Source organism: Oreochromis niloticus, linkage group LG5, assembly GCF_001858045.2.
Source record: "Oreochromis niloticus isolate F11D_XX linkage group LG5, O_niloticus_UMD_NMBU, whole genome shotgun sequence".
Lineage (NCBI taxonomy): Eukaryota > Metazoa > Chordata > Actinopteri > Cichliformes > Cichlidae > Oreochromis > Oreochromis niloticus.
In genome coordinates, this window is record NC_031970.2 from 33,830,707 (window position 1) to 33,858,262 (window position 27,556).

Genomic DNA, 27,556 nt, shown 5'->3' on the forward strand with positions numbered 1-27,556 from the left:
TAAGCTAGCTTACATTTGCTTCACCTGGAGTATTATGTGTATGTATTTATATAGCAATGATCCAGTGGCAACATATAAACATGTAACTAAAGCTATAACTCCTTTTATTGTTTGATGTTGTTTTTGTTGCTACTTTTAAACATTTGAAATGGAACATTTCACTTCTGTAACTGAGTGGGTTCTGAGTGTTTTTTTTTCATGGCGGCTTTTATCTGAAATTTTCCATCACATACCCTAAACAAAAATGTGAAACTTAGTAACTGGATTTCAAATCAACATACAGTTGGAGCAATTGCGCCATCTAGTGCCCCACGAAAATATCAGCATTCCCTGGTGTGAGTAAATGAGGAGTAGTTGGCATTTTTTGCACTTTCAGACATTTCAAAAATCACATAGAAGAAAATGAGAAATGACGATTGTTGCAAAAATCTGCAGCCTGCTTTTTTATACTGAAAATTTAAACGTTACCTTGCTCTGTTTTGAATTCTTTTTAAATATGAACCGCTGTAACATTATACAGTATGCATATGATGGAAAATAAAGAAATTCATATTAGGTCTCATTTAAGATATACATAAATATGTACTGTATGGATTATGTTTTCCACTTGTTTCAGCAGAACCAGAGTGCACGATCTAGAAAGTAAATCCATTAATCAGATTAATGTGAAGAAACAGGAGAAGGAAATACTCAGGTGTATTTAAATGCCTGCCTGACATGCTCTGTGAGGTCTTGGGTGGTCACATCTCATAGCTGCTGTCATGTGTAAAGCATGCCACACAGCTGTGGCGACTAATGCAGGTGGAAAAATATCCTCCTGTGAGCTAAACAGCACCGCCTGCCAGAAAGTGCTCTGGAATCTGTGCTCTCATATTTATGGAAACTTCGTGGTCAAAGGTCAGCACTGTTTGGGATCTAAGGCCCTCCCTAAAACAAAATGATCTCCAGAGGAATGGGGTCAGGCAGAAAGTGCACAAGCTGCTTATGTGTAGCCAGTAGCTCATGGCATCCACTCCGTCTGTGTGAAATCAGCACAGAGAATAGGTTTTTATCACCTTGTTTAGTTTCTGCGTTAAGATGCGACGACTCAGACTGTCAGTCACGAAAATGGGTCACCAGACTTGTTAAAGTGCAGAGTGAGCAAAATATTTTGTGAGTCTGTGCAGAGGTGGCGGTGGTTTAGTCTAAATAAAAGCCCCGTAGGAGCATGCAGATCTTTTCCTGACTTCAAATGCAGCGGCATAGATTTTACTCACCAGGTGTTGTTGATTTGTTACAAGGTGAGGTCATCAGGGTTGTCTCGACCCAGGCTGTACACTTTATTTTTTTAATACTTGATAATATAAGCTCACAAACAATGTGTATTTATGCCAATTGACACTGTTTTATTCATATTACAAAACCAAATTCACCAAAACACACACAAGACAGCTGATCGGATCAATTCAATGGCACCATGATATTCATGTTCATCTTATTCCACTGTCTGGTTTTAAGGTTTCATTTGTAAACCTCTGAAGAGCTGTAGACGTCAGGGAGCATTTTAGCAGCAGGTGTGTCGTCTCAAAGTTTTGATATCTCTCTCAAACCCTACCGAGTTTCATCAAGAGATCTCTTCCCAGGCCAGCATGGAAAAATAATCTCTTTTAGATTTTTGCCTGTATAAATATAGCATACTGCACCATCTTTCAGCACAGCTAGAAACTACACTAAAGTTCAGCATGGCACTAGTTCAGCTTTAGTTGGTGTCTCTTCAACACCTTTCACATGTTTGGGACATAGGTGCTGTTTCCTGTTATTCTGTCAATCTGATTAAAGTAATTGTAGAACATTTTAAACTATTTTTAAAAACAGGAATTTACTTTAAGTACCTTTTAATACCCCAATAGCTCAAAACTTTATCAAGGACACAAATAAAAACACAGCTGCAATCTTGGTGCCTGGGTTTGCATGGAGTTTTAAAACAGAAATGAAATTTGCTTACAGTTTTAAGCTAAAAAGCTGAATATTTCAGTCATCTACTTCCCATTTGGAGTCTGTCATCCATGTCTTTGAGGAAGTAAAATGCTGAAAATCAATCTGCTTTAAGGGTGACCTATAAATATGTAGTAAGAGTGACCACATGTTTGCAGTTCACTGAATAACATTATCTCTGTTAAGAGCAGGTAGCTAGTCATTTTCCAAATGCATTTTTTAAACTCTAAAAATCCCACAGCACCTTCTTTCAGATTTCACAGCAGCCCATTGAGACACCACTTTCTAGCACATTTGGCACAAAATTACTAAATCACTGGTTCACACAAGAAAATGTTACTTGTGCATCAGAGGTGGAGGACATGCTGTTTGACTTACATTCTGAACGGTAACTGAACATTGAAAGCATTAAAACTAATTACAGATGAAGTGAAAAACAACATTGTCTTATTAAGATGCAGTGTTCTGCCTGGATACTGCCCGGCACAAGGTGGAATTATATAACTGGAGGCAGGTTGTTTTAATGTTAGCTCCTTTGTAGATGGTATAAACTGAAGAATTTGCATGTTAGCGGTATTTAAAAGTAGCTGGTTGAGAGTGCAAATTCCTAGAAATTGTGCTTATTTAGGGTCAGTCCACCACATAATGCAATATAGTAGGTAAAGTTTGGCTGCACAGCAGAGAGTGTCATCCTCTCTGCATCTGTTTGCAGGCGTCCATGTGGTTGCTCAGGTGAAATGTAGCATGCTATCTTCACACTCCCTTGGCACGGTCACCTTGTAGCTGTGGCATGAGAGTTTGTAATTATTGCCGTTGTTGTTGTCCCAGTAATCAGATCCTTTTACGTGGTAGCAGATTGCAAATTCCAAGCTAGCCCCTGGCTGCAAAGCGAATGGTGGGACAGGAAGACGAAACCTGAAGACGTCCAGTACTGGAGAGTCACACCCCTCACGGTATACACTCGATAGCCAGGATGCTGCTGTATTTGTGTGTGTTCTCCAGTTGGTGAAAGAGTAGTGTACTGTGACTTCTTTCTCATAGGCTACATTAAATACTTGTATGGTGCCTGTTATCCCCTGCTCTGAACATAGGACCTGCTCAAGACATACGCGCTGTGTGTGCAGCCGTGTCAGGAAGTCCGGCTGAGCACCCATATTTTCTGGAAAACAGGGTTTAAAGTAAGGCAGTGACAGCTCCAGGGACTTCCCAAAAGCCAATTCAGAGCTCATCAGCAGCCTGAATAGAACATGTTGGGGTATAATGGGACACTCTTGAACTTTGAAAACCTTAACTTCCTCTAACTGAAGACCCAGTGAGTCCACAAAGCGTACCTGTACACTCCTAAGTTCCTTCTTGCGCTCTGCAGACAATGGAAGAGACTGAGCCCGTCTCCTTATGATGGTCTTGGTTGAGGGATCGCTGGAAAGACTTTGCCTTAAACTGGGCTCCTTCATGGGTGGAGGTCTTGGACTTGGAGGGCGGATCTGGACGGGGGCTTTGGGAGGTTGAGGTTTGGGATCATAAATGTCCCGTAGCCGGATGGTTCTGGTTGAGGATACATTGTTGGAGCCACCCACGAACTGAAGCTGGTTCCAAGACTTCTCACAAGAAGCCCCATCCATTTTTGTGACAACTGAAACACCTTGAGAAACAAACAACCAATGCATAATCCAAACATTTAATTCACAAACTGCTCATACAGTCTACAAGCATTCACCAATTCTACACAAAACACATTTGACAAAATGATCTTTCAAATGCTTAAAATCTAAAATTGCTCCGTGCTAAACTGGTTCAAGAAGGATCAAACCTTTACAGCAGTGTTTGTTGTTGAGCAGGTCTCTTGCATGTGACCTAGTTCACTATGTGGGACTTGCTATGAACCCAGCTGCAACCACATGACAGAGAAGAGGAGACCACCTCTGCCAGCAAATGCCAGAGAGATTCCACGGGAAGGCTGACTCAACATCTTTAGCCAAAATGAAAATAAAAAACCCTCTTTATATCTCTCTATCTAGACTCTAGAGAGGTTTGTATTAATAAAGATATAGCAAGCCACCAACAGCTCATAATTAGCAAAGATAATTCCATAAACAGCCTAAGGGACTCCTCTGACAGCCAGATCTGGACGATAACCTCCAATTTGTAGCTCACACCCTTTGATCTCAGCACTTGACATATAACATGAAACCCTAACTGAGGACGGGATGTGTAGAGTGTATATTTATAGCAGACAGGGAAGGATGTTGTCTCTGTTCTCTGAAGATGCCTGTTTTGTTTCTTTATAGTTGCTGTCCTGAAACAGTAATTATTTACAAGCTTAAAAATGGTGAAACATACTGCAGCAGCAAAACACTATGAAAAGGGGGATTTCTAATTGTTCCCACTGGATTGGTGTATGGTGATACTAGGCTTGAAATAATAAGATGCAAAAAAATGTTGAATATTTCCAGTTTATTTTGTGTATTGTCTGAGAAAGGGTTTCAAATGATGCCTTTTTTTTTACCTACACTACCAGTCAGAAGTTTTAGAACACCCCAATTTTTCTAGTTTGTTGTTGAAAATTATGCAGTTCAATGTCTCATTTCACTCTGAAATGAAAGCATAGTACAAATAAGTAATTGGAATTAAAAAAAGAAATTATTGTTCAAAATGTATTCTAAACTTTTGACTCCAGCTTTGGCAGATATAACAGCTGAACACACCCGTGGCATTCTTTCTACAATAGAAATCAAATATTCTTCAGAAAGTTTTTCCCATATCTGTTGCAGAAGTTCCCATAAATGTGGCACTTGTAGGTTGCTTTGCTTTCATTCTTCTGTCCAGTTCATCCCAAACCAGCTTGATGTGGTTGAAGTCTGGAGCCTATGCTGGCCACTCCATGTTTTCAAGCTTAGCATCTTGTTCTTTTTTCCCGAGGTAGTTCTGTCATAGCTTGGACTCGTGTTTTGGGTCATTATCTTGCTGTAGGATGAACCCCTGACCAACTAAACCCATACCAGAGGGTACTGCATGGCGCTGCAGAATGCTGTGGTTCATGCTGCTTCTCGCTCTGTACAAGTCACCGACCCTGGATCCAGCAAAACAACCCCAGACCATCACACTGATGCCACACACTGTGGAACCATCCTTTCACCTACTCGACGCCTTACAAAGATCCTGTGTGATGAACTGAAGATTTCAAATTCCATAACACCTTCTTCCAGTCTTCAGTAGTCCAATGGCAGTGTTTCATGGCCCAGGGAAGCCAAGTCTTATTCTGACATCTTAACAATGGCCTTCTTGCTCCAACTCGTCCTGTCAAACCTGCAGCTCGAAGTCTTCTCTTCACAGCTGAAACTGAGACTTGCTACTACAACCACTATTAAGCTGTGCTTGAAGCTGTTGTCCTGTGAGCCGCCTATCACGCAAGCTGCTAACTCTCAGAAACTTGTCCTCTGATTCAGTTGTGGCTTTGGGTCTGCCAGACCTCTTCCTGTCAGAGTTTGCCCCAGTTTCTGAGTGCCGTTTGATGGTGAAGGAACTGTACTCACTGACACCTTGAATTTCTTTGCAATTTCTCTGTAGGAAAAACCTACATTTTTAAGTGTTATGATGGTCTGTGTCTCTTCCTTTGTTAATTGCCTTTTTCTTGCCATTTTTGTATCAACACACTACTTTCTGCAGTACAATAGCTTTCCGCTGATGCTCACAAGGGTATGATACCACAGTGTGTTCCAACATTGCTTTTATGCAGACAGAGTAAGTAATCCAGAAAAGTTGGAACACCTGTAGGAATAAGTAGCACCAGCTTTCAAGACTTGATCAACCTTCATTGCTGCAGAACAGGTTTAAATTGGTAATCCATTTTTGTTTTCCTTGAAAAAGGCCTATTTTTCAGTTTTGGGTAACCTTGCTGCGATAGACTGGCCACCTGTCCAGGGTGTACCCCACCTCTCACCCCGTGATAGCTGAGATAGGCTGCAGCCCCCCTGCAAACCTGGTAGGGGTCACGGGGGCTGCAGACTATACTTATTTATTAGGTTGTTTGTTTTTTGTTATGTGGGGAAATAGGCCTATATCAGACATAGCATGGTAATGAATTAAGCAGCACCAGCTAGTCATTGATACATTGAACTCCAACATATTACATATATTTATGTATGAAGATGGGCAGTGCCACTGGCAGACTTAAAAGGAGAGATGATGATGGCATTAGAGCTAGTAGTTAAAAGTTGTATTACGGTACTGTGAAAATAGCTTTTACCACCCCTCTTTTTATTACATTTAGCTAGGCAAATGACAATCCTTAATTTTATTGTTCAATACAGTCTGAACTTCTCTTTTTGTGCTTTCTTTAAGTAGTCTTCAGGAATAGTTCTCCAGGCTTCTGGAAGAACATTCAAAGCTCTTCTTTGGATGTTGACTGCCTTTTGTTCCTTTCTTTGTCAAGATGATCCCACAATAGTTCTTGGCTCTGGGGAGGCCAATGCATAACTTTTAGTGGTCCAATCTGTGTTTGTCTATCCACGTATGCTTTTTCTTTGACCATTTGTTTGGGATCCTTGTTATGCTGAAAAATGAAATCCCAGTTTCCAGATATCATGGTACAATTTTCTCAATTTTGACAATAACTCCAACCAGAACTTTCATATTTGGAGTAATCACTCCATCAGACTGGCTGGCACCAATTTTCAGTCCAGTTCTTGTGTAATTAGGCATTGCTCAGTCTTTTCTCCCCATTTCCCATCCTTACGTATGACTACTTGAGACCCTACAGATCATTTCTGATGAGAACTGAGCAAAAATTAGATGGATCAGGTGAACTGTGAGATGCATCACGCATGTACTGTCTCAGGTCTTTGCTGAATTTTTTTTCCAGTTTTGTATGACTTCCTACTGTTCTTCTGCTGTAGATAGTTTGTTAGGCCTGTCACATGTTCTTTTAGTCCTCCACTTGTCCAGTTTGTCCAAAATTGCATGCATACATACTGCAAAGCATGTTGACTCTTATATGTTTTGGTTAGTAGTTCTTTGGTAAACAATTTGTTGTTTAAAAAATACTATTTTATAACTGTAAAAATATGTTGTCAATGGCATTTTTTCATAGATTAAACCAAAGAAACTGGAACAAATCATGTGTTTTTCTGCTAGTACAAAGTTCCTAAAGGTGACAGGTGACAAGAAGGAAAAAAAGTGAGTTGATGTAGAAAGTGTGAATGTTAAAGAAAGAAAGTGAGAGGACCAGAGATGAAAAGAGGAGGAGGAATGCAGAGATTGATGGACAAGAGCCTACTAGACCTCCAGATGACATCAGAGTAGACTTATTTTCAGTTTCATGTGTCTTTTTTTCCTGTATATTTAGGAGCATTTCCAGTCAGTGGGATGATAAAGTTAGTTACTAGACCACAGGAGCAGTATTAAGCTTGCCAGAGACATCAAAAATATACAACTGAACACACGTTAGCACAGATACCTACATTTATCACAGAGAAATGTGAGCATGCTGGAGGACAGATTGACCGATTGAAGTTCAAACAGCTTTGGGCTCTTCTAGTTGGCAACAGTTGGCAGCTTTGCAGAACAAACATCAATCTCAGAAGCTGTAGAGCTGTCCTGTCCTGAAAAGATGGAGGAGCCAAAGCTTCACATTTCCTGCAGAGAGTCATCAAGGGTGATCTGCCTTCAGGTGCTGCCTTCGTACCTGCTGGCAGGGCTGGGCATGGTGACGGCTGGTATGCTGCTAGACTGTGTGCAGGTCAGTGACACACCAGCTGCTGAATCAAATAACTATGACAGTGTTGTTCTGTACAGGGTAGCTGCAGGTCTAGTACAGTCTGATAAAGCATTGAATTCATTCTCCTCACCCAAAAAGTCAGTAGAAAGTATTGTTTATGTTCCTCACTTCACTGCAGACACTGCAAATCTGAACTAGCAGGTGTGATCTGCACCAAAATGATTGGTCAGTTTTAGCAAGTTTCTTAGGTTTATATGACTGAAGTTAGAATAAAACAGTTGGGCTTATTGCTCTTGTGGGTTTTCCCAAATCTTTGAATGACATGATCACAACAAGGTTATTAAGTATCATCACACCTGTCTTTAAAATTAAGTTTTAAAAAATTCTGACAAAAACTTGGTAAGCAATCTGAACTACACTGTGACGTGTCCAAGCTTATCTCAGGTGAAGTAACTGAGCTGTGAGCTGATGATAGATTTGGAGGTCACCATGACCAACTATGAAGTGACCTTGACCTATGGGAAGTAAATAAAGTTTGAAAGCAAGGTGCAATTATCCATGAACATGCCAACAAGTGACTATGGGACAACTGAAACAAGACTAGACTGTAAATAAAAACGGAAGGAGAAACACTGGCAGACTTTGCAGTTGTGTATATGGATAAAAAAACTGTAAGGCAGGGTTAGGCCTCTTAAACAACTTTCAGATGTTCCTGATATATTGTAAATCTGTAGTACAACAGAGTATTAGGGCCACATTAAGAAGAAAAATATTGTTGATCAGTTTGAGAATAAAGTCAAACTTTCGAGATTAAAGTGGAAAATCTATTTTGAGAAAAGTCAGCATGTGGAGATTACCGTTGTTGTTTTAAGACAAACTGCCACGTTTGCTGTACCTGCTACAAAATACCTTGTTTAGATGAGTTTGTGATACAACATACATCCTCTTTACTGTACGAGGGTGTAACCATCAATGCATCTGTCCATTGCCAGTCATTTCTCTTCTGAGTTTGTGTGTTTTTCTTTCTGCTAAATCATTTCACTGTACTTATACTGATCACCACAATATGTTTATGTGCTAAAAGGGAAATAATTTCCTTCCTCGTTACTAAAGCTGACTCTGAAGTATGATTTCACTGACTCAGAGGTATAGCAACTGTGGCAGTTTGATTTTCAGGCAACAACTATAATCTCTACATTTCAACTTTTTTCTCAACATTTTGTCCTTTTTCTCAAAATGATTGATTTTTTTTCTTAATGTGGTCCTGATACTCCTTCGTACTGTAGAAACCTGAAGCTTTCAAAAATAAATAAAAACCTATAATGAATTGTACCTTAAATAAATGTTCTAAGTTTGTTACAGAAATGTTATATTTATTACAAGTCAGAATTCATGCTAGTTATTTTATTTACTTATTTTTTGCTAACCTTTTAGCAAAAAGATCAAAATGTATGTAAGTATGGTGTTGCTATAGCAACGGCATTGCAATATGATTTTTATATTGCCTAGCAATTTATACTAGTGTTATCAGGGACGATATGCTATGACTCAGCCCTGCTGCTAATGTTACAATGTGCTGTGACTACACACTGTGATATCTTTATATGTAATCAGAGAGCAGAGATAACAATTACAGCCTTGTGAATGAATGTCATACAATGCTGTCTCTTGTCTTCACTAAAGAGAACCATCTCCCTTATTCATACAAGATACAATGATTGGAAAGAAACACCTGTGGTAAAGCACACTAAAGCACTCAATGCACTCAATGCACTGTGATACACATAATCAGCATGCTTCTGGGTGGATGTAAAGGCATGCATATACGCAGTATTACCATAGTGGATTGTATGACGAGTGGGTGAGATACATGTCTTTAATTTTTTGATAGATGTTCCACGTTGGTTTTAAAAGTGAATCTAGCATCCAGCCAGAGTCCTCAGTATTTCTAACAATCACTTTTATGGGACAGATACTGTTTTCCTACTGAAAGCAGGACCTGTTTCCTTTTTACTACATAAAATTTACTACCAAACTTTGAGAAGAAGAGGTGCAGTGAATCATCACTGACACTGAAATGTGGACTGAGGCTGCCTCTGTGTTTGGCAACGGGGCCTTTTGAGATTTATTTGAAATGTAATATGAGCTCCGGGATCTAGAAAAGCCTTTTGGTGTATTGCGGGTGCGTTAGTGAAACAGAGAGATGTGAGGTGATCTGAGATGCCAAAAAGCAATGCTCAAGAAGATTATTTTAGTTACAGCTCAGTGTTTAGCAGCTGTTGCTTCACTGTTCAAATTACAGGAAGAAGTCAGAAGGGGGAGCTGTAGAGAGTGGAGCGCCTTCTCCAAGTCATGTCTCAAGGACACTTTTCAGCTGAGTCACTGTCCTCATGTGCGTCTGTCTGAGACGATGTCGTTTACTAAGCAGTCTGCTTCATCTGCTCTCCTGTTTTACATTATTCTAACATGTTTACTGTAGTTTGAACAGAGGGGAGGAAAAAATGCTCTTTTTAAACACAAAGTCACAGAACTTGTCTAATTTCCATCTTTCTGTTCCACCTAAAGCAGCAGTTTATCCACATGAAGAAACAGCAGATTATTATCTCTGTGCCATACGTCGCTAATGATTACTTTGTGTAACACAGAAGAGCAAATGACATAAGAAGGTGTGACGTAATGATCTCTGACAGACTGTAAATATCAGTTAGTGGCAGCGTGTGTGCTTCCTCCAGTCAAAGAGGATACACTGCGTCCTCTGCAGGCAGCAGCAGCACCACGTGTTTGTGACAGGTACAGCACCTGCTGCTCTGAGTGCGTCACCCACTCAGAGTGTGAGGAGAAGGAGGAGCTATCAAAGAGGGGGAGAGCACATCTGCAGTCTCCTCTGAACTGATCTGAAAACAGACCAGGAGGAGAGAAGAGTCCTGATACAGCCTGGTCATTTCTGCTTCCACTCAGACATCTTTCTGATCATCACGCATGCACACACACACGTGCGCACTTTTTCTGTGACTGCCACCATCACAGAAAACGTCACGACTCATCGATCCATCTGGAAGACGAGGGAAGCCTTACCAGAGGAACAACGACAATCACCCTGCCTCCTCAGACAAGCCTCAGACGTCAGACCGTCCATCAGCGCAGCCTAGACAGACACCGCGGCATCCCACAGATTAAAATGAAGAAGGTGCTCCAAAGCAGTGAGGCTCACACAGAGCAACAGCATGGCAGCGAGGAGATAGAGAGGGAGAAGGAGTGGCAGCACAGGAGGGCTGAGAAGAAGCTGCTGGCCTTCTGGATGTCCTTGTCTCACAGGACCTGGACCTTCTTCAGGCCCCGCGAGAGGCCGGGATTCCAGCGCTCCGCCTCAGCCGCCCGGCTGCTGAAGAGTGAGGCGTGAGGAGAGAAAGACAGGGGGCATGTGTGTGGCTGGAGAGTGTGTGTGTCTGTGTGTGGGTGTGTGTGATGGTCTGTCAGTAGCACAGTGTCAGTAGAGGCCTGGCAGACCTGCTGTCAAGTGGACCTGTGTGTGTGTGTGTGGGTGTGTGTGTGAGTGGTCCATTCAAGTAGATGAAAGGTTCCATTCCTCTGGCTAGTCCACCATTTGCAAAAGGACTTTGTGTTGCTGCCCTGCCAGTCCTGGAGTGACAGGTGAAGGGCAAAGCACTGTTTACTTCTTCTTTAAGCATTGTTTTTCATCACCTTTGACTTAACGGCAAGCCTGGATTTTTGTGACAAGAACTTAACAATCTGGAAAAAGGAAATCTTCTCTGTCCTGGTTGTAACTTCTTACTCTAAGTGGATCGTTACATTCAGCCTTCACTGACTCAGCTCGAAAGCTGAGTTTGTGGACATTCCTTGCTAGAAACACCTCAGCTCGAGGCAGGGATGGGTTAACAGGGATCAGCCATGGTGGTGACCCATCTGGCTCTGGAGTTTCATTTCCAGGGGAAGAAGCTAAGGGGCTTCAAGTGCAAACTAACCCGCTCAGCCCACAGCTTCCTCCCAGAGAACTCATGGATCATTGCAGCCCAAATCCTGCTGCCTTACCTGGTGTCTGGTCTGGGCATGGTGGCAGCAGGAATAGTCATGGATGTTGTGCAAGTATGGAAACTAATTATTTTCATTGTGTTAAACTGTATACACTAATTTCTAATTAGGTATGATTGTAAAACAGGTTTTATAGTGACAGTGTTTAATGTAACCTTGATGGGAGTAATGGTCAGTAGTGAGGATGAAAGAGGTGATTATGTCATTCCCGCTTTGCAATCAAACCAAGATGTACAGAAATAATAGAAACAAATTTTAGTGGTAGGCTGAAAATATGAAGGTCAGCCGTCTTCCATTAAGGATTCAGTTTTATGTATTAGCAGAGATATCTGTACACCTAAAGCTGTGTCCACAAAGGAAGCTGATGGTTGATTGCTAGTGGACATTTCAGGCTAGGTATACTCCAATGCTGAACTCTGTTATATGTCAGTTACCAGTGTCCTGTGTTGTCATTGGTAGTTGCTTATAGAAGTTGAGAGAAGTCTACCTACTTGAGTCACCAGCAGTTTTTCACCCATAGCAACTTAGTAGCTGAATGTCATTGACTTTCCATAGTCTCTGGTCAACACATCGCTGTGAATCGCTGCTAAATCTGCCAGTGGCTCAAGTAGCACTGAGAAATGAAAAAAATCTGCAGTTTGTCAAAAGGCCACTTTAAGGCAAGCTCCAAAAGAAAGTCAAACACCAAAATTTGTAAAAATTGTCAAATTCAACTCTTAGCCTGTTACTTAGCACTAATTAGCTAACATCTGTATCTGTGCACTGCCATATACTTTATGGACGCAGCTTGCTAACCACACTACCTTACCTTAGCTGGTAATTTGTGCTCCACCCTCTCACACAACTATGGTTATTTTTTGCTCCACAAGACAGAAATAAAGTGGCAGCCAAAATGTTAAAGTTGAGGCCACAATATTCAAATCCAGAGTCCAAAACTAATGAATGATGTTACTTGGTCACTTGTTACAGCGATGGCCGTCTTACAGGCAACACTTTACTTGCTAGCTTTTTTTTTTCTTTTAGCCTAAATGAAAGATATGAAAGATACAAAAACCTAACATTTGAAGCATATTACATACTTTTACACTTTTAAAATGAAGTAAACTTTTAAATAGACTGAACCATTGTTCTGTTTAAATAAATGAGGAGTCTTTATATCCAGTTTAGTCTCTGAGTTGCAGCTGCTACTGAAAGACTGAAGAGACCGTGAAGTCTGGTGCTGCTGCAGTTGGATGCATGCTGTTCTAAATTTACTATTACATAAATCATATACCCATTCCTAAATATTCATACTCAGCCTAAACCCATAAATCCAAAATCTGGAGTAATATACAAACACAGACAAGTTCGACTGTTTTACCAGCATGTTGATAGTGTAGCTGTATGATGCAAAATGCTGCAGAGTACTGTCAATGTTCTGGCAGTCTGTTGTAGCTAAACACCATACCAAAACTTTTTTAAAATGGTGTCAATTAGCTTGGAGAAAATCCCTTGGACTAATGTTGTAAACATTAATTGAGCTAGAAGTTAAACTTGGTTTGAGCGTGTCCACATTTATGAAAATGCAGGAGTCTTACTCTGAGGTAATCAGCTCTCCCACTGCCAAAAATAATCCATCAACCCCGGGAAGTTATTGATGTTGCTGCTTTCTTCATATGAAAGCACTCGTGCTTATCTGACCACAAAGAATGTGATTAGATAAGAACACAGTGACCACTCACCCAGCTCACTCTGAGACTGCAGTACTAGTATTTATTAGACCACAAATCTGGAGTGTGTATGAGTGGTTTGATCAGATATAACCGGCATGTCCTTTCAACAAAGCTCCAGGAGATCACTTGTCTTGTTTTTCACCTATAAACAGTTAATAAGTGCTGAAAGGAAAGAGATGGTGACCAGTGTAAGATGCCTTTTAAAAAATAAGGGGCCAACTGTGTTTTAGCAAACAGTAGCTTTACTGTGCAGTTTTTTTGTTTTGTTTTTTTTAGCACTGGGAGGTGTTCAAGGAGATCTCCGAGGTGTTTATCTTGGTGCCAGCCCTCGTGGGTCTGAAGGGAAATCTGGAAATGACACTGGCATCCAGACTGTCAACAGCAGTGGGTGGAAACACACTCACACACCTAGTCTTTTAACACAAATATACCTGTAAAACCTTACATGATAAACTGACATTGATACAGCATCATTGAACAAGAACTGATAATCAATACATGTCATTTTCTTTATCAAATCTTTTCAGGATTTAGACTGTACTAATAAATAATCTTGTCTGCCAGTGAGAATTGATTTTACACATTCACACTCGAGACTGTGCGATGGAGAAATATGATTACATAAACCTGTTTGTGCCCACAGGCCAACACGGGGCAGATGGATGAGGCCCAGCAGCAGTGGAGGATGGTGTTCTGTAATCTGGCTCTCATTCAGGTGACACTGCAGCACAACGCATTCTTCATCCTATTAATAACACACTCCATCACTCCGCCGGTTTGCTGCTGGCTTCGTGACAATCCACTTTAACTCAAAAAGCTTCGCTGGGGTGATAAGATCGTCCTCCCTTTCAAGACACTAATGTAGCTCAGCCAATTAACCACACCTGATAACAGTCGGGGATGATTAAAAAAATGGGAGATCAGATTAGATATTGAAGCACAAAATCCCAAAACTGGCTTAATTCAGTGTCTGCTAATGAAAATACACTCAGCTGTGTACACAGTGTGAGCGTCAGTGAAGATATTTAACCAGCATTCTTCAAAGTATTTAGCATTTCATATATTTCATGGAAGGATACTGTGAGATGTAAAGTCAGTGGTTCAGCTGATGCCCCTCTATGCAACCTGGTGGCAAATTTCACACAGGGTGCACAATTTCAGCTGGTTCAGCCTCTAGACAGGCACTCCTGTTTCTGCAAGCTGCTTTGCAACCCACTTCCCTTCCCCACAGCTCTTCCAATTCACACTGTTCACTGTATTTCTCACTTAATGTCATGTCAGTGATGCCTCCACTGTTCTGTGAGGTTGGCATGGTATTGCCCCTCTTCCTCACCTTACACTCAGCCTTTCACAAGTGCCTGTGAAAGGAACAGGGGGTCCCCATACTGTACAATATGAGTTATTGCAGATGGAAAAAGCAGGCATAAAGTGGTCCTGACACAGATATATTTATGGCTACCACAGAGTTTAATACTAGGATTTATAAACATGCCTAATAACATACGGAATACAATTTAATCTATCTTTTAACTGTTATGGAGAAAATGTTATAGGCAGGGCTGCACATAAGTGGTCCGCAGGTGTGCATTCGCTGTCAAAATAAAAGACGCGCACCAGATAAGAAGTTGCAACGCGCGTTTGCGTACATAAGTTTTCTGGAGGAGGACAGACATTTGTTTAGAACTCTTAAAGATGTCGAAGAAGCAAGCTCCTTCAAGCAATTACTTTGGTGTTCCTCCACCTCCAAAGAAATGTCAGAAGGAGTCTGAACCGCAAAAGAAGTGCATATTCTCGGAAAAGTGGTTGCAGGAGGTGAGCTGGCTTCAGACAAATGATGAACGCACAGAGATGTGGTGCAGAATATGCCGTGAAAATCCCACTCTAGCGGACAAAAACAGTGCCTTTTATATGTACGCAAACGTGCGTTGCAACTTCTTATCTGGTGGGCGTCTTTTATTTTGACAGCGAATGCGCACCTGCGGACGACTTATGTGCACCCCTGTTCATAGGATGCTGTTCCTTATTTTCTCCCTTATATGTGTTAAAAATGATCAGGGTAGGTCAGGGTATACACAGTAATTCTCAGTTTTTTTCTTTTAATCTAAGTTATATTTGATATAGTATGACAGAGGGGGGATCCTTAACAGGAGCATTTCAACTCTAAACATATAACTGTATTATGAAAACGTTATGTTATGTTAAATATCTGCGGGCACCCAATCAGATGAGAGTTGGCTTAAAGGGAGAGGAGCTAGAAAATCTCCTCATCTGATAGAACAGAAGGGCTGCTCAAAGGCCTTGTATAAGGTTAAGAAAGGTTATTTTTTTACCAGGGAGTCATGCAGAGCTATTCTAATAGATTTGAAGAAGGAAAATATGGAAATAGAATCAGAATCTTTAAGCATTTTTGTTACTCTAACAAGGCACATTTGGTGACATTTTAGTTAAAAGAATAAAATGTCTCAAATCTCTAACTCTTTTAAAATCTAACTTGCTCTTTCATTGCTTTGTTTCCTTGTCTTTGCTCTGTCCTTCTTCCTCAGGTTCAGGCCACAGTGGTTGGTTTCCTGGCAGCAGTTGCAGCAGTAGGTCTTGGAGGTCTGACCAAAGGGAGAGTGGATGTTACCCAGGCTGCTGTCCTGTGTGCCAGCAGTGTCACCACTGCTTTCATTGCCGCACTGTCTCTAGGTCAGACAAAGGATCTCGTTGCTCTGGAGGAAGAAACAATGTAGAACACAACATGGAGGAATTCATCTCTGGTATCCTGTGTGTTCGGTTTCAGGGTTAGTGATGGTGGCAGTGATCATCGGCTCCAGGAAGGTGGGCATCAACCCAGATAACGTGGCCACGCCCATCGCTGCCAGCCTCGGAGACCTCATCACTCTGTCTTTGCTCGCTGGGGTCAGCAGTCTCTTCTTCCTTTACAGAGGTCAGAGATCATATCATTATAAAAGCACCATTTCACGACACAGAATGTCTCAATATTCTGTACGTATTAAGAAACTAGATCGCAGCTACAATCAGAGCATTTTTTGTGATATAAAACAGTCTTTAAAGCAGGTTAACCAAGTTATTACAGCCAGTTATTAGCAATGTGTTAGGGTGTATTTCAGCCAAGAGAGGGCAGCAAATCCCATCTTTTATTCTTTAGTTTTTGTGCTTACAGCAGAAGTAGATGCCAGACATTCTGACAGTCTGCTCTTTCGCCAATCCCTGCCGCCCCTCAAAAAAGACTCAAAGATAAAGAGAAACAATCATTTTTTTAGTACATGAAGAGTTTATGGAATATTTTTGAAAGATTTATTCTTTACAATGTTACTCTGCAGACATATGGTACCTGCCCTCTGTGGTGTGTGGTTTCTTCCTGTTGATCGTCCCTGTGTGGGTCATTATTGCTAGTCGCTCTCCACAAATCAGAGAGGTCCTAAAGTCAGGCTGGCAACCAGTCATTTTGGCCATGTCCATCAGCAGGTGAGGCGACCTGTCACAGATCACTGTGTCACTTCCTTTTCAGTGTAGGAGTGCAATAGGTGCAACTCACATGTATCGTGTGTTTTCTTCTTCCCCAGTATTGGTGGCTTGATTTTGGATAAAACTGTGAGCAATCCAAACTTTGAGGGTATGGCAGTATTTACTCCAGTCATCAATGGTGAGTAAAAGAAGAACCAGCCAGTGCAGATATGTGCAGAAAAAAAATTACATTTGTCAGTTTCTTCTTAATTTCCCCTGTAGAGCATTCATGGAAACAGTTAATAAGTGAGGGATAATAAGGTTTGAAATGCACATTTTAAACCTTTTTATGCAGCATTTATTAACACTTTAAATGCAGAAGCAAATTATCCGCTGGTAGTTTTGAAATTTTGGGAGAAAGCTTTAATTTTAATGGAGTGAGACAGAACACTGAACAAAAATCCAGAAACAAAGACAAATAAAAGTTATGAATTGATTTGCATTTCATTGAGTTAAATAATTATTTAATACCCAAGCAAAACATGACTTAGTACTTGGTGGAAAAGCCCTTACTGGCAAGTACAGCGCATTGAGACGACTGTTTTTGTGACAGGGTGCTTTATAAACTGGCAACCCAAAGCTTCAGTTCCCTTCTATACGACTGATTTCTCATTAACCGTAATGAGTTTCTGCTTTAGCCACTCTTTGTGTTGCCTTGGTGTTTTCATGGGCCATTGTTGTGCAGAAAGACCCATCCAGTGTTCTAGCTGAGAGAAGGAGGTTCTCATCTAATATTTTACAATACATGACCCCTGCATTCCTCAGTGCTGAAAAGTCATCCTGTACACTTAGACGAAAAACAGCCCAAAACATAATGTTTCCACCTCCGTTCTGTGCTTTACTGTGGGGGTGCTGTTCCAGCTCAATTTCCACCACAGCACTTTCTCCCAAGCCTTCTTTTATAACTTTTATGTAATTTTTTCCTGGATGAGCAAACTTTTATATTCAGCAGGGGATCAAATAATTATTTCCCCACTGTGGGAGGTAAATGCAACAGCAGTAATGTTATTGTGTGTTTTGCATGCTGCCTAATTTTGTAAAACAGTGTAACTGACTCAGCCTGATTCTAAATTTTGCTCCATTAAATAAAATAACCACACTCATAAACGCGTCTGCAGCAGTTCAGTGGCAACATCAACGTGCTCGTTTATCATGTTTCAAATCTCATTAGGGACGCATTATCCATCTAATGATTGTTGAGACATTTCAGCCAAAGCCACATGCCAAGTTGCTTCTGTTGTTGGAGGATGAATCAAAGGAATCATGGACAGTTAGTGTATATGACAAATATCAGTCTGGAACAAAGTAGTAGGCCAACTTTTCTATCCCATACTCAAAAAAGCTCTTCTGATGTAGTAACATTTCAACACATATTTTAAAGTTGATAAAGTATATTAAAAAATTGTTACGGCCCTAGCTGGGCCTCCTGAAACTGCCCTTGTGTGGGCGTGGTGTTTTTCTCCGCCGCCTCCTCTCTTGCCACTCCGACCCCCTCTGTTTCTCTCACTCTCCTCTCTCCCCAGGACACAAGCTGCTCTTGGTTAGCCTCGTTTGCCACCTGAATCCATTCAGCAATCACCTCTGAGGCTATTTAAGCTGGGGATGAGCTGTGAGCAGGGTGGTGTTCTCTGGTGTCTCTGTTTTGTGTTCTTGGTGTGTGGTTATCCTGCCTGAAGTGTGGAGTTGTGGAAGCAGTATAGCTGCTTTACGTGAGTAGTGTGGGCTTGTGGGCCTCGACAGCAGTAAAGCTAGCTGCTGCTAGTGACAGGGTGAGCTTGTGGGCCCCTGGAAGTGCCTCCTCGTGGTGTGGAGTTTTCGTTTGGTTGTGTTCCTTGTTGTTGCAACCTTTTTTCCTTTTTCCAAGTGTTACTGGTAAAACGGCATTACCGGCTCTTTATGTTAAGACTATCTATAATAAAGACTATTTTATTTACTAAAAACACCTGTCTGTTCTCCTTTCATTCTGTTCTGGACTCATCTGTTACTGGTCCCCTCACTTGCCTGCCTAGACCCCTTTGGGGGGGGGACGTAACAAAAATAAAAGATAAAGTTTCAGTCAGAGGAGCATCTTTAGTGTAACTTTATAGCTTTATAGCTGGCTCTCAACAACTCTTTGCAGGCAATAATTTACAATTCCTTGTGCTTTCCGTAGTACTTCCTCTTCAAGAACTGGAACTTAGGGGACTCAGCTGGTACTCCCTCATGTAGGACCCTCCCTTTTTATGAGCCCTCAATAAGTGAAGTAGGAATTATGAATTTAATTACATACAGATATTCTTTCGGATATCTGTTTTATTATGGTGAAACAATTAGTGACATATCTTCTATGTGTGTTTAAAAAAAATAAAGCTGGCATGTTTTCTGAAGGAGAATGGAGAGCAGGAATGTAGGTTTATGGTATTTTCATCCACCCTCAGCTTTGAAGAATTGTTCGTAGTTAGCTTAATTGCTATCAATAAAAAAAAACATCAAGCCAACTGATGTCATGTGGAAATTGTTGAAGCCTGCAGGAGCCCAGCAGTTAATCCCATTATTTATAAATCCTGCTGTGTCCACACCCTGACAGCGAGGCGGTAAGCAAGCTGAGCCTTGCTTTTAAAGGGCTTCAAATCTGAGGGCTTACTCAATCATGAGACATTAATATGCTGCTGATTTCGAGGAGTCTCCTTCCTGTCAAAGTGGGCTAGATCTTTGCTTTGTGGCCAGCCTGCTGTCCACAAAGCGGCATACTAAGTAGAGAGGAATAACAATGGTCTTTACATAAACCACAAGCCTGATCAGAATGCCAACTATGCATTCACTGGCTCTCATTTCCGCAGCATCCCTGCCAACCTCAGTGCTACCAAACACTCCTGCATGTATTGCCATCCCAGTACAGGAAGTGCATTTGCATTCCAATTCAGAGCTCTCCTCTGCAGCCTTGCTGACCAGAAACACTCCTCCATTTTTTTTGTTCAAATGAGCCATGTGCTCCAAAGCTCAGCAAATCCTGGAGGTTTTGTTTTTAATGACATCAGCCTGAGGGGTGAGCAGCACTGGGACTAATATGGCACAACAATGAGTATGCCTTTTCCAGACATTCAGAGAAAAAAGCCCCCAGGAGACCCTGCTGTAGGAATAACTGCTGAATAGATTCCTAGCAAAATTAGTTGTTGGATGGTGAGTTATTTTTCCAAGATAACTGTTAACTCTCCAGTGCCTGCTCAGCCTCTCGTGTGACTCTTAGATGAAAAGGGAACAGTGGCTTAACAAGTGATGCCTGTAATGCACTCCATGATATATGCATGTTTGCAAATACCACAGTAATACAGCCATATTAACACATAAATAAAACGCATCGCAGTGGTTACAAAGTCACTTTGAATGAACAGTGCTTTCCTGTCATCAGCAACACCACCCTTTCTTTGGTGTTTTCAGTGGAATCTTGGAATGCAGTTGTGTTTTTTGTCCTGTTTTTGCTGTTTTTATTAAAATGTCAAACACGATCAGCTATGCTCAGTACTTGTTCATATCCACACAGGTGTAGGGGGAAATCTGGTGGCCATCCAGGCCAGCAGGATGTCTACTTACCTCCACTACTGGAGTGTTCCCGGAGCTCTTCCGTTCAAAATGAGCGAGAAGTGTCCTGGACCCTGTGCTACCTTCTTCTCTTCAGGTTAGATACTGAATAAATTCAGTATGTGAAGTGTATCCACTTTGGAAAGGCAGCATATTTAATGTTGAACGTATGAGAGGGAACTAGACCTGCACTCACTCACTGGACTCTGTTTTCAAGCTTTAGAAAATCTAGCCAGTGATGTGAGGCCAATCACGGCCCCTCCTTGAGCCTGGTTTGGCTCGAACTTTCTTCCTGTTAAAAGGGATTTCCCCCCCCCACTGTCAGCAAGTGTTTGCTAATAGGGGGTTATCCGATTGTTGGGTTTTCACTATATTATTGTAGGGTCTTCAAATTACAATATAAAGCACCTTGAGGTAATTGTGATTTGGCACTACATAAATGAAATTGAACTGAATTGAGTTAATTGAAAGCAGGGTTTGAATCCTTTGGCATTGTGTTATTTAACGCCCAGATCTAAATGAACAGGTCGATGGTCACCAAGACATAAAAATATGAGTTGTTGACTGGTGGGAGGAGCTTATTCTGTCTATTTTCCAATTCTGGAGTTGTTATACTGGATTCTTTTGTACATTTAATTTTATTGCTGCCTGCTGTAGGTCTAGAGTCCTTCTCAGTGATATTCAATCTTTGACAGCTTGGAGTGTTGCCAATTTAGCTGTTTTTTGTCTATGTGTGGTGACTTTTAAAGTCACAAATCAAGCAAAAAAAATAAAAAAACAACAACTTCTTGTCACTATCTGGAAGGAAAGTACAGGGTGGGCCATTTATATGGATACACCGTAATAACATGGGAATGGTTGGTGATATTAAAGTCCTGTTTGTGGCACATTAGTATATGTGAGGGGGCAAACTTCTCAAGATGGGTGGTGACCATGATGGCCATTTAGAAGTCGGCCATCTTGGATACAACTTTTGTTTTTTCAATAGGAAGAGGGCCATGTGACACATCAAACTTATTGGTAATGTCACAAGAAAAACAATGGTGTGCTTGGTTTCAACGTAACTTTAGTCTTTCATGAGTTATTTACAAGTTTCTGACCACTTATAAAATGTGTTCAATGTGCTGCCCATTGTGTTGGATTGTCAATGCAACCCTCTTCTCCCACTCTTCACACACTGATAGCAACACCGCAGGAGAAATGCCAGCACAGGCATCCAGTATCCGTAGTTTCAGATGCTGCACATCTCATATCTTCACACCATAGACAATTGCCTTCAGATGACCCCAAAGATAAAAGTCTAAGGGGGTCAGATCGGGAGACCTTGGGGGCCATTCAACTGGCCCACAACGACCAATCCACTTTCCAGGAAACTGTTCATCTAGGAATGCTCGGACCTGGCACCCATAATGTGGTGGCGCAACATCTTGCTGGAAAAACTCAGGGAACGTGCCAGCTTCAGTGCATAAAGAGAGAAACACATCATCATGTAGCAATTTCAAATATCCAGTGGTCTTGAGGTTTCCATTGATGAAGAATGGACCCACTATCGTTGTACCCCATACACCACACCAAACCATCACTTTTGTTGTTCCAACAGTCTTGGAGGGATCCATCCAATGTGGGTTAGTGTCAGACCAATAGCGGTGGTTTTGTTTGTTAACTTCACATAAAAGTTTGCCTCATCACTGAACAAAATCTTCTGCGTGAACTGAGGGTCCTGTTCCAATTTTTGTTTTGCCCATTCTCCAAATTCTGTGCGCCGATCTGGGTCACCTCGTTGAGATGCTGCAGTAGCTGGAGTTTGTAAGGGTGCCATTTGTGAGTAGCTAATATCCGCCGAAGGGATGTTCGACTAATGCCACTCTCCAGTGACATGCGGCGAGTGCTACGCTGTGGGCTCTTGCTGAATGAAGCTAGGACAGCCACTGATGTTTCTTCATTAGTGACAGTTTTCTTGCGTCCACATTTTGGCAAATCCAACACTGAACCAGTTTCACGAAACTTAGCAAGCAGTTTGCTAACTGTAGCATGGGAGATGGGTGGTCTCGTAGGGTGTCTTGCATTGAAATCTGCTGCAATGACCCGGTTACTGCGTTCACCAGATATCAACACAATTTCGATCCGCTCCTCACGCGTTAACCTCTTCAACATGTCAATGGCTGTGAACAAAGAGAAACTTGTAAATAACTCATGAAAGAATAAAGTTACGTTGAAACCAAGCACACCATTGTTTTTCTTGTGACATTATCAATAAGTTTGATGTGTCACATGGCCCTCTTCCTATTGAAAAAACAAAAGTTGTATCCAAGATGGCCGACTTCTAAATGGCCACCATGGTCACCACCCATCTTGAGAAGTTTTCCCCCTCACATATACTAATGTGCCACAAACAGGACTTTAATATCACCAACCATTCCCATTTTATTACGGTGTATCCATATAAATGGCCCACCCTGTACATGTTTTGTGTAGTCATGGTTGACAAATAGTTCCAATTGAAGTTGTGCCAGTGTTGAGAGCTTGAGGTACTGATTGCAGGAAAACAATATACCGGAGCACTATACAGTGGTACTTCAGACTCACTACCTCTTGTGCTCGGCCTTCTTTCTTGTCCTACTGAATTAATGGAATTCCAAAAGTTGCATCAAAGGGTCTATGATCCTGACAGCCAATGGCTGTAACTATCCGACATGTAAATTCACAATGTAGCAAATGAGACTGAATTTAAATGTAATACTAGTCTGTGTACATGGGCAAGCTCGGTAGATATCTGTTAATGATCTTTTAGTAAGGAGTAGATCTAATGTCACTGTTAAAAACACTAAAACAACAAAGACAGATGCATTTATTTCCTTCCTTGCAATAATCTGATTATCATTTCCCTCTGTTTGTAAGAGTTGGTCTGCGTCTGTACGTGGAAACAACCTCGAAAGCCAGTTCAGTTTTTGCCATTATGCTGTAACCAGTTTGGACCAGCCAGATGATGTCAGAGTTTCAGCCATGTTTGCTTGGTTCTGTTTCAGCATCTTAGCTGTTCCTAGTATGGTTCAAAAGTCAATCGACTAACTATCAGCCAGAGACAGATGGGATTAGGCTTTTAATGTGCACCTATTGAACAGTCGCTTATGACTTTCTTTCCATGTTTATTCAGATGTGAACTCCAAATCAGCCAGAGTCCTGGTCACCCTTGTGGTCCCAGGTCACCTCCTCTTCCTGTACACCATCCACCTCCTGCAGGGAGGTCACACTGCCATGACGCCAATGTTCATCATGTGCTTCCTGCTTGCAGCTCTGCTTCAGGTCAGAGATCCTCTTGAAAGTTTCATTTTCAAAACAACTGTGTACTTTAAAAAGAAACAAAGTCTTCATCTTTGAAACACGTGCGACTGCTGTCACCATGCAGGTGGGGATTTTGCTCTATGTGGCCAGCCTGATGGTGCGCTGGCTGTGGCGCAGGGGCCTGGATCCAGACAACTTCTCCATCCCCTACCTGACAGCTCTCGGTGACCTGCTGGGTACCGGCTTCTTGGCTCTGAGCTTCAGGCTGATTGTGATGATCAGCTCTACTCAGACTGGAGTTTGATACAGAAACATAGTCCTGCACATCCTGAATGCACTGTTCCCTGTGTGCAAAAGGCCAAAACGAACTGAAAAGAAGGAAGGAGACGACAGAAGGTGTTATTTGTATCTCGAGACTTCTACACTCATTATCATGAAAAGAAGAATGGAATTTTAGCTAAGGAAAACATATTTAGTACAAGGGCACAGTTTTACTCATTAGATTTCTGATTCTCTCCTCATAATTCGTTAAACTTTAAGATCTGCTCTGTTGACCATGAAACAGCACAGCTGTTACCTCTTTTCCACGAACACAGTCTTTAGGCTGCATCTACCAATCAGTGGTGAATTTCTTGTGGTAGTCTCGCCTGTAACCACCAATTCAGTGGTTTCATTTTTGGGCCCAGCAATTTGGTTGTACCAGCCTTCTGGCACCAATCAAAGTCTTTTTTAGCTCTAGATTGGAGACTTGCATTGGGACCACACTGGTACAAAAGGGATATTTGTGTTCAGACAGACTGTCAAGCCTTACAGTTACATACAAAGCAATCTGTAGGCAGTATTTGTCCAGCTGCCATTGAATTGTCTTTGTGAAGTTTCTGATGAGGTCAGACGGAGCCTGACTGGTCTGTAACAGACAGCTGGTACATTAGCATGTAGGGGAGAATAAACACACCAGCCACACTGTCAGATCTGTGTAAATTACAGCCGGCCCAAAGCTGGAGCAGGTAATGTCTGGTGTGCTGTTTTGGTCTCTAGTCCACCTGTTAGTAGGATTATTGGTCACTAGTTTAACTGTAATGGCGTATTCCAGTCTATCTCATAAATAATTCACCAGAAATTCAAAGCTGAAGTATATTAGTGCTTAAACGTAGTCACCAGTTTATTACAGACACTGTGATAAAGACAGCTTGGAGGACTAGTATTTTGCAAGAAAGAACACAATGCTAGCTTATTAAAATATAACTGTTTAATATGCTCAAGAAACAGCAGAGTGAGGAGACATCCAAACGACTGCAATATTTGCTAAAGAACAACTGAGGAATGAATAAGGAAGAAGCTGAGCGCTAATGAGCTGAGCACTTCCCTAATACCTCCTGATGATTATTTACCAAAGTAATCAACTGGGAGATGTTACATTAGTGAAACAATAGCTAGTAAATAGCCTGTAAATGAAACTAATTCCCTGCTTTGTTTGCCATTGTTTCCTACTGTTATCTTACACACTTTTGTATTCCCTCTAGTGAAGTACAGAGCTTCACCTTCAGCTTGAAGCGACAGAGAAAGAGCAGTTTGTATGTAAAAGAATGCTACAGTAACGAGTATCTGGGTTACTTGAGGTGACAAAGAAACAGCAGGTAATAATTTGGTTCAGCTTGTTGCCCGAACATGCTAATAGCTATTGTTCCATTTTGTTGGTAATGAAAAAGTACAGTTTTCATTATTTTAGTTTCATAACATTTCATAACTGCAGCAAAAACAGGCTGTTACTGTGATGGAAAGCAAAAATATCTGATAGTGTTGGTTAGGCTAGCATAAATTTCATAGGCTGTGTCACATTCATTGTAAGGTCCAAATATGTTTTGCTATTTATGCAATTTTGGGTAAAAATGTCTCCCTAAAAACATCCTACCTAGGACATTATAAAGGAAGTCTTGATATAGTCCCACACAGTTCCTGAATTTTTCCCCACCAAGTTTGTGCAACCCTTGTTTTGTAAAAAAGCAGACATAACAATCACAACAGATTTTATTTTGTGAAAAGTAAATCATTCATTGTGTGGTTATAATTTATTCACAACATACAGTACTGTGCAATAATCTTGAGTCTCCCCATCCCTTCATTATACATTACTTCCCCTCCCCCCTTCAAAAGAAGGTCTTGAGCAATAGTTCTCCAGGTTTTCAGAAGGTCTTTCAAAGTTTTTCTTTGGACATTGGCTGAGTTTTCACCCATTTTCAGTTCAGTGCTTGTACCTGACCACTTTCAGAGGAATACTTTTTTTGTTAAGCCAATTAACACATATGAACAACTATTAGCTGAAAACCTGGCATCTCTTGCCATGGTGTGCAGTGCGTCGTTAAAAAATGTGAGGAAACGGTGGTGTTGGAGATCGTGATCCACTATGCAATACCAAAGCATTTGATTGGCAGCAACTTCATTTGTCGGCATGGCAATGATCCCCAGAACTCGGTGCAGCACTGAGTCATGGGTCGGCCTCCCCAGAGCCTGGACCTCAACATTATTGAAGCAGTGTGGGATGATCTCTGCAGAGAACTGAACGAAAGGCAGAAAGATCCAGAGAAGAGCTTTGAGTGTCCTTCAAGAAGCCTGGAGAACTAATCGTGAGGACTACTGAACAAAATCACAAAAATGCTTGCTTTGAAGCTTGTTACAATCGTACAGACACTGTTTTTGCATTGCATATTACTTTGCAACCATTTTAGCAAAATATAAAGAAATGAGGGGCTTGAGACTCTTGCACTATAGTTTATATCAATTTTGATTTTTTTCACTGCCGATAGCTCTTCACACCCAGCACTGAGGCACAGATATTCCCACTGTAGATAAGCAGCATGTAAAAAAAGAGAATACAGGAAACAGGTGGTGGAAGAAAAAAATAAACACGCGGACAGGGTGGAGTTCTTTTGCACTTTAGTCTCCATATTCACCAGCTCACTGTGGTTATTATCAAAACCACAGTCCATTCAAAGTGGATGCAGCGAGTGGGAGTAATGTAGAACCACCGTAATAACCGTTGGCACATCTGTACACCTGTTGTCAGCTCCTAAATGTTACAAGGCAAATGATCGTATTCAGGCAATAACAACATATATAACTAAGTGTAAATGTATACTAGGCGTTGCACAGTCTGGATGAATGTTAGATTTTAATCGTGCTTATTTTCTGTAGATTTGTGCCTTTTAAACCGTGACGAGCCTTCAGTTGGTTCTTGCCAAATTTCTACTGGATCTCTTATTTTTTTTTTTGTGCAGCACGATGCCACTGAATATAGCCTGTCGTATTTAACCGTGTCCGTGTTCCAGGTATTGATGGCACGGATTGTTTTTGTGCTATTTTTGTGAACAAATGATTTAGTATGCACTTTTCTGTATGGGGCCTTCTCAATTGTTTGATATGCACTTTTAGCTTGTCGTTAGTGGTCTGGAAATAGCACTCAGAAACAGTAATTAATCCTATTTCCACTGACATCGAGCTTGACTGGACTTCGTAGTACCGTTGCCTTTATAAACACTTCTAGGTCACATCCAGTCATGGTTTATCATTTCAATAAAAGATTGACATGCAAAATGTGCAGGCCGTATTCTGCGTTATTGCGTTGAGAATTCTTGTCACTATTAAGGAATTAACAAGTTCTTTCTGAGATGCATTTTATTTGAAAATCGTGAGAGAAACTTTACCTATTTTGGTTGGTTTGACTCTGTGGAATCAGAAATGGCACAATAAATAAAGA

General features: G+C 41.2%; 2 protein-coding genes and 1 long non-coding RNA gene across 4 annotated transcripts; 1 reads left to right on the forward strand and 2 right to left on the reverse strand.

Annotated features, from left to right (window-relative positions):
* Positions 1-1,375: 1,375 nt before the first annotated feature.
* ppp1r3db (protein phosphatase 1, regulatory subunit 3Db) lies at positions 1,376-3,826 on the reverse strand. Of its 2 annotated transcripts, none has more exons than XM_005450108.3 (2): positions 3,785-3,826; positions 1,376-3,616 (listed from the first exon to the last, which is right to left on the reverse strand). In XM_005450108.3, the coding sequence occupies exon 2, from the start codon at positions 3,594-3,596 to the stop codon at positions 2,703-2,705; it is 894 nt and encodes a 297-aa protein (XP_005450165.1). In that variant the 5' UTR covers positions 3,597-3,616; positions 3,785-3,826; the 3' UTR covers positions 1,376-2,702. The 2 variants fall into 2 exon arrangements, with proteins under 2 accessions (XP_005450165.1, XP_025762791.1); XM_025907006.1 differs by having other exon boundaries at positions 3,791-3,804.
* A 6,698-nt stretch (positions 3,827-10,524) lies between these two features.
* Positions 10,525-27,396, forward strand: LOC100706369 (solute carrier family 41 member 1). The gene is made up of 10 exons (XM_003442673.5): positions 10,525-11,794; positions 13,729-13,836; positions 14,096-14,167; positions 15,996-16,140; positions 16,235-16,381; positions 16,779-16,923; positions 17,022-17,101; positions 20,483-20,617; positions 23,675-23,823; positions 23,927-27,396. The coding sequence occupies exons 1-10, from the start codon at positions 11,600-11,602 to the stop codon at positions 24,104-24,106; spliced, it is 1,356 nt and encodes a 451-aa protein (XP_003442721.1). The 5' UTR covers positions 10,525-11,599; the 3' UTR covers positions 24,107-27,396.
* Positions 16,232-20,718, reverse strand: LOC112846978 (uncharacterized). Its single transcript, XR_003220229.1, has 4 exons — positions 20,533-20,718; positions 16,790-16,933; positions 16,617-16,685; positions 16,232-16,371 (listed from the first exon to the last, which is right to left on the reverse strand). It is a non-coding gene; the product is annotated as an uncharacterized LOC112846978 (long non-coding RNA).
* Positions 27,397-27,556: the final 160 nt, after the last annotated feature.

Excerpts from the sequence above, each read along its gene's own strand:
- ppp1r3db (XM_005450108.3), bottom strand. The coding sequence starts at position 3,596 with ATGGATGGGGCTTCTTGTGAGAAGTCTTGGAACCAGCTTCAGTTCGTG.
- LOC100706369 (XM_003442673.5), top strand. The coding sequence starts at position 11,600 with ATGGTGGTGACCCATCTGGCTCTGGAGTTTCATTTCCAGGGGAAGAAG. Across the intron at positions 11,795-13,728 it reads TAGTCATGGATGTTGTGCAA|CACTGGGAGGTGTTCAAGGA; the intron begins GTATGGAAACTA and ends TGTTTTTTTTAG. Across the intron at positions 14,168-15,995 it reads GTAATCTGGCTCTCATTCAG|GTTCAGGCCACAGTGGTTGG; the intron begins GTGACACTGCAG and ends CTTCTTCCTCAG.